At 35.7% G+C, this 10,865-nt stretch overlaps 1 protein-coding gene across 3 annotated transcripts in view; it reads right to left on the bottom strand.

The window, feature by feature from the left end:
* Nucleotides 1-1,922: 1,922 nt before the first annotated feature.
* The window catches only part of PCMTD1 (protein-L-isoaspartate (D-aspartate) O-methyltransferase domain containing 1), a 41,435-nt gene continuing 32,492 nt past the window's right edge, over nt 1,923-10,865 (bottom strand). For all 3 annotated transcript variants that reach the window (XM_084282286.1, XM_084282287.1, XM_084282288.1), the window contains 3 exons: nt 8,715-8,886; nt 7,036-7,159; nt 1,923-4,557 (listed from right to left, as the gene is read on the bottom strand). In XM_084282286.1, the coding sequence (XP_084138412.1) occupies nt 4,187-4,557; nt 7,036-7,159; nt 8,715-8,886 (667 nt within the window). In that variant the 3' untranslated portion in view covers nt 1,923-4,186. The remainder of the gene's footprint in view (nt 4,558-7,035; nt 7,160-8,714; nt 8,887-10,865) is intronic.

Raw genomic sequence — 10,865 nt, 5'->3', positions numbered from 1 at the left:
AATCAAAGCGTACAGAGCATGCTAGTGCAAAACCACAAAAGGATGGCTGAAAGGCTTAAAGACATAACACTGTACCAAAGAACAATAAAAAGTAGGTTTGTCTGCAATAATTTCTAAATTTGTGGAGAGCATTTATGTGCATTACAAGTTTCAAGGAGGTGAGTCAAATAAGCAAGGAAGTAGCAGGAGGATGGCTCTGTATCATCCTAAATGAGAAAGCGCTAATGAATGAAGATTACAGCAAAAGGGCAAGGACATTGCTCAAAGGAAAAAAAAAAAATATTGATAAACCTTCTATTTCAGTTTCATATCCTTCCAGCCATTGATCATCGTGGCTGCAGGTGAACACATGAAGGAGGAAAAGAAGTATTTTACTGCTTCGCTCCAGCAAAGAATAGTTTGTAAAAACATCCTGGCAAGGTGTAACAGATTCCTAGTTTGCAGGCAGCAGAGGAGGGAGCTTTAGGTGGGAGGTGCAAGTTTCTTAACCTCCCCTAATAAACTTCTGAAACATTACAGAATAGAAAACATGGCAATCGTGTTCTAGAAAGAAAATATCACTATCATATTAGCTATTAGAAAACATTGATAAATCCATATTCTTGGTTACCTACTGTCCATACGCATGGTGCAAACCTGTTCCTACATGAGACAGCTTTATTTGCAGAGTAATTCACAAAGCTGGCATGCATTCTGAAGTTACAGAAGGAAAAGTCATTTATCTAGCCGGCAATCTAGATTTTACTGTATCAAGAAACACTTAACTTAAAAACTCCAGTGATCCACTAAGGAGTCCAAGCACCTTCTCAAAATAGGTTTATGGAAAATATCTCACACGATTCTACTGTTGTCAGAGTAATTACTAGCTCATTAAGGTAGCCTTCTGTATACACATCTAGGAAGAAGACAGCACACAATTCCTTTAGTTTTTATAATTGTTTAGTAAGTCACAGAAGGAGAAGCTTTCAATTTTAATCAACTACATAGACAATGGAAGGAGACAGTCCTGAGGAGAGATTACTATTTAATGAGGTAAAACAGCATTAATCCAGACTAAGCACATTCATTTAAGTTCCTTATTTGTTTTCAAACTGACCAGTAAAAAGTAGCTTAGAGAAAATGTGGGTGGCTATACTAAGAAAACAGTACCCAACTGAACAGACCTGGTCCTGTGCGTTTAAATGTGAACAGATAGACGTTTTTTGGGGATGGCCATAGTTCAGTTTTTCATGTATGAGATTAAAAACTTCAGGTCTCCCAAAAGACTGCAGTAGTCTCAAGACCGCCCTCCAGACCAAAGTATAAGGGAAAAAAAGCCTAAAGTTCCTACTCACCACAACCTTTCTTACTGTGATTACAACTATAGTATTGCTAGTCAGCTTAGCCCACCCACGTTTTGCTGTCTTCTAAGAACATACGGCAATATCAAGACAGCTTCAGTAAGCACTCTTCAGTAAGTAACGTGACTCACTATTTGCTCCCAACCCTTGCTATTCTTACCTCAAAGTTTTATTTTGACCAAGTAGTAGCTTTGTTCAAGGTTAAAACAATCTCTGTATTTAGGAAAAAAAGTAGGAACTGTTCTGGAGTGTGTGTGTATATATGTATATATTTCTTACATATATATATATCTTAACTGTATACTCAAGCTTATGGGCTCACCAGAAAAGCTAACTTGCTACATACGTGCTTCAGAAGTAATACTAGGCCCAAAACAGCTTTCCTGTGTCATGAACAGTATCTCACCCTACAACCTTTAAAAAATTCAAGTTTTATCAAGATTTATCCATTATTTCTGAGCTTCAATAATAGTCTTTATTATGAAGTCAGTGACCTAGCTATGAATACACCAATACCTGAATTTCCAGACGATCCAGATGAACTTGATACTTTCACAGAAACGAATTCGAGCAAGCAGAAAACACCAGAAAAACCATTTTATTGCAACAATGTCCCCATCATCAACTGAGATGGCAAAAATCAAGTTTTAATACAATTTGCATTTCTACCTTTTTATTTATGTAAATATAAATTCAAGAGTGTAAAATAAATCCACATATAAAACACAGAAGAAACATTCTCTTTCAGTGAATGCAAAAAACTTACATACTGAATAATCATGACAAATCATCCGTTGTCCATTTTTCCAAGTACACAGGAGTGAAAGAACGCAGAAGTTTATTCTCCAAAAGCATCCTGTATAGAGTCCTTAAAGTATTTAATATTCAGTAACCTCAAATCCTTGAGCTTATAGATGTAGATTCCAAGAAAAGGCTAGAGAAACATCTCAAGCTTCAGATGATCTGAACTCCATCTAAAATAACCCATTTAAAACAAGATTATGCTCAATTCTTACAGCTGAAGCATCACAATTACTTTATTAGTATCATTATTTTGGAAAACTATTTCCTAGTAGTTTTTTCCCGCTTTTAAAATAGTCAGGAGTATTTATTTCAAATAGTATTGTTTACTTATACTGTAAATATATTGCGGAAAGTAACTCCACATGCTGGTACAACAGGCCTTCAAGAAGTTCCACTTAAACATTACTACAATGTACCTTAAAAAAAAAAAAAAGGGGGGGGGGTCTAGAGCATGAAATGCATAATAAAGAGTCAGTGTTGTGGGATTATTTGTCTTCTTTCTCATCTTATATATTTCAAAGTCAATATTGGACTGTTAAGACTGCATGAATATTGGCTGGTTATAAATACTTAGACTACGAACCTTTAGTTTTAGAAAAATATTTTCTCATTATTACACAAAAAATATTACCAGCATTATAAATGCATCATGCAGGGTATTTCTTCACAAGGAATGTTTTTCACTGGGTCCAACAGGCAGATTGTTTCAATGACTGTGGCTTTTAATGCAGATCATGCCAAATTCTTAATAAGCAGTGTTTTCCCTCATGGTTATGTTACAACACAGATTGAAGAAATTAAGATGTTAAAAGCAAACAAATTTAAAAAACAAGAACTGCAAGTAACTTCACAACTAGGAGAGGAAAAATTGTAGAAGGATTAAGTCAGCACTATTGTGGGTCCCCACAGTTGCACTGCTACTCTTAGGTTTCCAAAAGATGCGTATGATTTTATAAATATTTTTGTGGTAAGAGCCATGCTCAGAAACAAAATATAGGCTAGCACAAGTCTACCTTCTTGGAGATGCATCTTAAGTATAAAATCCACTTACTAAAGTGCATTTGCCAAACAAATTCTAACTTCTACTATAACAGCTATTCCAAAAAGCAATACAAACTAAATTTGTTTAAGTTCTACCTCTACTTAAAAGCAGTAAATATAGATGACTGAAATCTACATTACAATCTTGTATTGCCAAACATTGTGTCTCAATGCCATGAGCTGTAGAAATAAACAAAATGTACTGTCCTAAGCTTCCCACAACCAAGGAAGTGCCTCCACTTAGGAATACTGAAAGCATAGAATGGAGTTAAGTACAAGCAGAGCTGAAGTAAGCATTGCTTTGCTTTATATTCAATGTTTCTTTAAGGCTCTGAGAAAAGCTATTACTTTTCTCAAGATCTTTTGGCAAAAGATGCAGAAGTAGCAGGGCCATCTGACGTTCCAGAACTTGTGTTTTCATATTCCATTAAAGCCAGCTCGTTCAGTGTCTGTATACATTTATTGCACTTGTGTTGTTGGAACACATCTATACCAACATAGGAATAATGATTGCAACAAAGCCATAGTAAAATAAACTTTTAAAAGGGTCTGATACCAACATTAGAGGATAAGTGTCTGCATGTTTAAAATGTTCCCCTAATAATAAATACAGACAAATTGCTCAAGTCAGATGCACATGTTTAACAATTATTTAGCATATATAAAATTTCACTCATCCTTTATCAATACAAATCTGTTAGGGATCAAAAAGACTTACCATGCAAAATATTGATTAGTGCTGCATAATGGAATATATATTTCTATCAGAGTTAAAACAGCATTTTCAAAATTTAAAGAAAAATAGATTTTTAAAAAGGGAGTCTACTGTTGAATGCAAGTCTTCCTCGTAGCAAAGACAAGATAGAGATAAGTTACGATTTATCGCTGTACTTCAGTCTTGATGAAAGACTAGTAATAATTTGTCCACCTATTTCTTAATAAATGCTACATTTTCAAGAATAAAGGAACTATCAGTAGGCATTACTTCTACTTAGAACAAGTTACTTCTCTCTGTAATATGTCAAGTATGCTTTTAAAGATTCAGGTAACGGTAGACTCATAATTTTCTCTCTCAGTAGATTTCGAGGAGGCTCTTCTGGCTTCAAGGCCTCACTGTGATCTTTATCCTCCTCCTCTTTATTATCATCTTCCATTCTTTCATCTTCTTCACTATCTAAAGGCTGAGGAATGAGCTGATTACCAACAAACACATAGGTATTAATCCTGCGTCTACGACATCTCCTGCGTTTTCGTTTTGGAGGAGCCTTCTGAGCAATACCCTTGGCTTTCATCTCCTCGTTTATGAAGTTTCTAAGGGTGCGTCTGATATATATTCGAGCTAGGTCCTGGAGATTCCTAACAGCACATGGAGCTAAAATGAAAGAGAGTGAGTTAGATTCACTTAGCGAAATTTCCCTGTAACAAAAACGTCTGCAAGACAGCAAGACTTTTAAGAACAAATGAAATTTTAAGTACAGAAAGAAATATACAAATGAAACAAGGGTAGAGAGATCTTGGCAAACCATTTAGAATATTCACAAGTGTTCCTTACTTCAGACATACTCAGATTTGAGCTGAAGATGACTTCTGGAATATGACTGATCTTTTACAGAAAATACCTAGTCCAAAAATTAAGAGATCTTTTGACATGTGCAAGTAAAGCAGAAAAACATAACAGATTAAACAAATTTCAGGAAACATACACCACATACTGTCATATTTTAGGTTTCTGACACAGCCTAGGACAAGCCGCTAGCATTCTCTTTTAAGATTCTGCTGATAGAGAAGTTTCCCTACCATATCACATTAGTTTAACCAAGTGCTTTTCTTCCTTTCCACTTCTACTCGCTATGATTTTTCCTGTTTCTTGCTGATGAGGGAGAGCCATGTCAACTTCACAGCTGACCAACCAGGTAAATCTCCCTTATCTTTGCAGCAGAAAAGGAATTTCTGAGGTTCTAAACAAAACAAGCAAGTAACAAAAAACGAGGTGTTTTTTCAATGGTACATTAAGTGCTACTGAGCTGGTGGATGACCTGTTTTAGATGACCTATGGCTGGATAACTCCAAGGAAAACAAAGCAAAAATGGCACACCAAACACACAGTCTGTTCAACTTTGTCATTTTTGGTCCTACACAAAATAGAATAAGATTTATGGGGGTTACAGCAAAGGAAAATTTAGTGAAGAAATTTTCATAAAAACCCTTCCAATACACATAGCATTCAGTTTTAAATGATTAAATTTCAAACTTTTTTTTTTGTTTCATATACTGACTTCAGCTACGTGCTAGCTAGTCAGAGTTTGAGACAAAAAGATGTTCATTACTGGCAATACTAGCTGCAGTTAAAGCCAACAAAAAAAGTATATTTAAGCAGTGGAAAGTGCATCTTACTAATTTCACTTTACAGGGCAACTTCCATCCCCTAATGAATTTATAATTGTTTAAATAGTGGCAAGGTAGTAGCATATTTGTATATTATTTCCTTCTTCCTAAAGAGTTTCTCACTAAAGAATGAGAGGATCCTATTAAGCTATGTACAGGAAACACTTATATTGTGTCATAGATCAAACCTAAATGCCACTGGTCCGTACTGTTTTCATCTGGAGTATGAGCATTCAGGAGTGGTAGTAAGGGAATACTTAAAAATCCTCCTGTATCTTCTAGGTAATTGGGTTGTATTAAATCATATTGAGACCAGAAAATAAGTTTAAGCCACCTCTGTACTTCACTGTTTGTCATGACACATTATCTATGACGGACTAAGTCTAACGTAAGAAACAGAATAAAAGTCTTGTATTAACAAGTGAATTCCAGGAGGTAACTTTGAGGTCTGAAAAACAAGCATTAAAGTGAAAAAAATGTTATTTTTGCAAATAAGTGATTACGTAAGTGAAAGGATCATCTGTACTTTGAAGAAAAAAAGTTAAGGTAACTATAATAAGGAATCATCCTTTGCAAGCTTACACATACCCTCAAAATTAATAGCCACATCAGTAGTTACAGGCAATGCAACCTGACATGACATCCTGGACTCCTGAATGGTTTACACTGTTTTTCATTTTAAAATCATGCATGAAGGTAAGAAGCATGTGGTTAAGTACAGGGGAATTAGTTCACATTGGTCATATGTTAACACAACAAAACAGTAGAGAAAGACTGTTACTGTCTAGTTTCTTTGCTGCATTTCAGACCCAGATGCTACAGAAGCCCTGTGTACTACTCTACTCCTAGCAGAAGTTTTCATCTCTATAACTTCCTCTTTTTAACCTCTTTATTATCATACTATCTTACCTTGGCAACAACCTGTTGGCTTTCCAACCTTGGCTTTCACAGACTTTTTAAACCCTTTTGCTAACCTAACTCAAGAGCCCTGCAGTTAGAAAGCCCATCCTAGCGACTACTAAAAACAGCTAGGTGTCACTGTATTAGCTGCAGACAGACATAAGCACACTCAGCTATTAACATTCTACAGTACCAGAGTAGTGTAGACCAGTTTCTTCCTTTTCAGGGGGAAAAGGAAATTTTTCTCTGGAAGACTGTCAGAGACAAACTTAATATTGACTCAGTATGTTATCTGTGCCTCAGAAAACAAGAACCTGAACATGAAAGGAAAAGTAGTCTGGAAAAATAAGCAGGAAACACCAGGATCATTTTAATTTGGGATATTAACTGCAGAGCAATGCAGAATAGCAACCAGCAGATAAACTTATCAGTGAGCTACTACTGTCCGAGACTGTATGTGTCTGTTCTATCTATACAAGGATAGTCTTCCCCATTTCCAGAATAACACCAACAGGCATTCTGAAAACCCAACAAACCAAAGGGAGCCAGCACAAGTGACACTTACGCAGTCCCACAGTATCATGTTTGCCGTTGTCATTTCTGTTCGGTTGCACTAGTGGAGCAAATGAAACAGCAAGGATATTTTTACTTTCCCACGTGTTTTGTCCCGTTCTCAAGATTTGTGTTAGCTGCGTAAGAACAACAACAAAAACAGAAGTTAGTGGTTAGCTTTGTCATACTCACTATTATTCAGACTCGTATTCAAACAACAGTATTTCGATTTGCTTCAAAATGAATGTATAAAGTTTGTTCTCTGAACAGCCAGGACTTTCATATTCCTTAAGTATTTAGTCACCAGAGTACTGAAGATGGGTCTTCTGCAATGCGAACAGATACAACAGGAAAAAAAGCCTAAGTCTTGCATTTTTCCTTAAGTTTTCCAATATTTTAGGTTGGAAAAAGCTTCTGGCATCCAACCTCTAACTTGTAGCTAGCTTTGTTCAAGCAAAATCAAGTAATTCAGAAGCTTTTCCAATGAAGTCACAAAAATCTCTCCTAGGACTGAGATTCCACAGCCTCTCCAGACAAGCTGCTGTAGTATTCAACCAACTCATATCATTATGAAAAAGTATTTTCCCTCTATCAAGAGAAATTATCCCTCTGCTGCAGTTTTTAAAATTCTTCTTTCAGTCTGCTGTGCACCTGGGACAACACTGTTTATAATCAAATCCCACACACTTTTGGGCAGCCAAATCAGGAGGTCAGATGTTCCTGATTTTTTTTCTTCAGGTTAGACAAACTGAGCTCTTTGAGGCTCTTATGTTTTACAGGTTCTAGTGTCCTTACTACTTGTAAGGCAAAATTACTCAGTTTTAATTTTATGTCCAATTTTGGTCTACTTTTAAGTTCAATGCCATTAATTTCAACTGATGGTATCTTAGCCCAACAAATATTGGATAAAGCATTTATGAAACTGGATGACACAGGCTACATTTCAACAACTTGGTTTTTTTTGAGAATGTAGGTATATATGCACTGTGACAATTATTTTTGGAAGGTAACTAGAAAACTTTTCAATTTAAGTGTTTCAGTAATTCTCTGTATTCATGAAAATATCAGGTGAGTCATAGTCTTTCTTTCTTAACTTCCCAATCAGTAAAACAGGGAGAATACTACTTACCTTTGTAAAGCCTTTTGAGATCTAAGGATGAAAAGTGATAGAAGTGCGAAGCATTATTAAAATAGTACACCTGTCTGAAAATGAAAAACGTCTAATCTAACAAGAAAAAGCAACACTGAAAACTGCTGGAAATAAATCTTTTTTTGTCTCCCCTTACCATTTTCTGTTAATTATAGATATTTCATCATATTTCTCTGAAATCAGCGTTCCTGTTTTAGAGGATGGTTTTTGTTTTGAAATGTTGACTGAAAGTGTGTGTCAAGGAAGATTTCAAAGCAGTTCTGGGAATGACGTAATATTCTTAAAACAAACTAGAACTCCACAAATGGAGTTCTAGCTACACTGAAGACAAAACGGTTTTGTTACAGACAAGCGGATTTCAGTGTTTTAAGGGGGGAGTTCAAGACTGCATTGCAAAAGACTGATATCTGCTTAATTGCAGCAATACACTGAGTCAAGATGTCATCAGCTGAACATTAACTTAGTAAAATACACATTTTAAAACATTTCTTAAAATTAGTATAATATATAAAGATAGCAAGGGGAAATTGTCACTAAGTCACCTGATCTTCTATAGGCATTACTAAAATGCCTCCAACTTTCAACAAAATTTTCATGTAGTTTTCATGGTCTTTCTGGACTCCAGCTCCACAGTAAATCCGGTCATACTGATGACTGTCTGAAGCTATTTCCAAACAATTACCAACCACAAAGGCAGGTTCACAGAACTCAAATCTGAAGGGAAACAAAAAAAAAAAAAAAAAGAGGGGACATTTCAAAATTAGGATTTTTGAGAAAAGCCAGTCCAGACAATGACAGAAAAGTATTTTTCAGATCTTCCCCTATGTAATGGGAACAAAAAAATAAGCATGCATATTTCTAAAAAAAAAAAATGTATTTTATGGAAATGCTAAATAACAAGTCATTTATTGCTTCTGTCCCACCAAGGACCAAATAAAAATTCTTAAGTTACAGTCACTGTATTACATAAGAACAAGAAAGCCTGAAAGAAACACCAGACTTCCTAACTATAAGCAAATAAATTTGTTTAAAGAAACCTTACAAGCCATACAGGAAAGTCTTTAAAATAGAAGACTTGTCAACACTTCTGCAATACCCAGCCCATTGAATAAATATGGAACCAGTCCAATTCCTAATACATTCTCCCATCCCAGCTTTTAAAGGAGTATGCTCTGTAGACTCATTTTTGTGTCACACAAATTTCCACCTTGAGCCCAATCTGTTTTTCTCCAAAATAGAATTTAATGGAAAAAATTGGACTACACACAAAGAAAGGGAATATAATATTAGTTCTGAGAAGCATCTGTTCTAATTTTCATCAGCAAATGAAAGTTACATAACTGCCTTTAAGTGGACTTGAGCATATAAAAGAAGTTGCCAAAAGTAGTCGCAAGGACTAAGTTCTCTTGGACACTGCATAAAATAGCAAAGAAAAGATGCATGGGATAGAACTTTATTTCCAAAGCTGTGTATGTTTTCTATTACAATGATATTTTCCTGACATTTTCCAGGTCTCCACAACACATTATTGCTTACATTGTTAATGCCATGATAATGTAATTTACATCTTTGTTTAAAGAAACACAACACCTCTCTACACACACACACACCCCAACAACATTCAGCCAATAACTGTTTGCCCCACCACACACACACTTTAAGATGAGAAGTTACAGCTGTTCATAGAAAAGAATTACGGTTTTCTTGGAAAAACCACTAAGTGAAGTCTAACACTGTTGTGGCATGAAGTAGTTCATAGGTCATCTGACAGTATCAAAATCCAAGACCCCTCAAATTTCACCCAGGAAAAAATAAACTTGAAGAGTTCTAAATACTTCATTGAATGCATACAGACATTTTATTAACTTTATAGCCGACATTCAAAAGGAAATTTTGACTTGGCTTGCAGTAGGAAGTCCCAGTACAACTAACAACATTCAAATCAGTATTTCCTGCCAGGCTTCACTGTAAGTGAGTTGCCACTGCTTAGGGATATGGCCTATAAGGCTTGGCTGACTCTGATCTACAGTATTGCCATTCACAAATTAAAATTCTATTAAACTAAATTTTTTGCTTAGTCTATTTTATTTCCAAGATGAGGTGCTTGACCTTGGAAATAATTCAGGTCTTCCTTCTTTGACTAGTCAAGGACAAACCCCAGAATCCTTTACCAACAAAGTAACTGAAACTCCCTTATGTGATGTATGTGGCCAACAGTCCATGTTGTTTCCTCACCCATGTCCAGTGGAAGAAATGAAAACTACAAACACTGAGAAGAAAAAAAGGAAGGGGGAGTGAGGAAGAACTGCACACAACGAGGCACAGCTAGCCTGAACCGTGGATGAAATAATTTCAGAGGAAGAAAGGAGTATCTGGAAACATGTAAGGCAAGGTTAAATGTTAGGAAGAAAATTAAACCCAAAGCACTCATTACTTCACTGAAGAACTCATCTCATTTCACAAGTATGTGAAATATTGTGCATTTTTCAACATTCAGTGAAGATCTGACAGTTCTACGTAGTTTTAATTTCAGGTTGCCTACACTTAAAGTCAAGCATCAACACACTGATTTAACTTAGGTTTGAGCAAGGTACCCTTCGCAGTTTTAAGAAAGTACAATAAGAACAGGTGGTAATAAAGCACTTCTCTAAAATGCAATTTTAGATGTTATGACATTCACTGGTTCTGTGTCC

This window comes from Netta rufina (genome assembly GCF_964035555.1).
Source record: "Netta rufina genome assembly, chromosome: 2".
Classification (NCBI taxonomy): Eukaryota; Metazoa; Chordata; class Aves; order Anseriformes; family Anatidae; genus Netta; species Netta rufina.
This window is presented reverse-complemented; position numbering and strand designations above follow the sequence as displayed.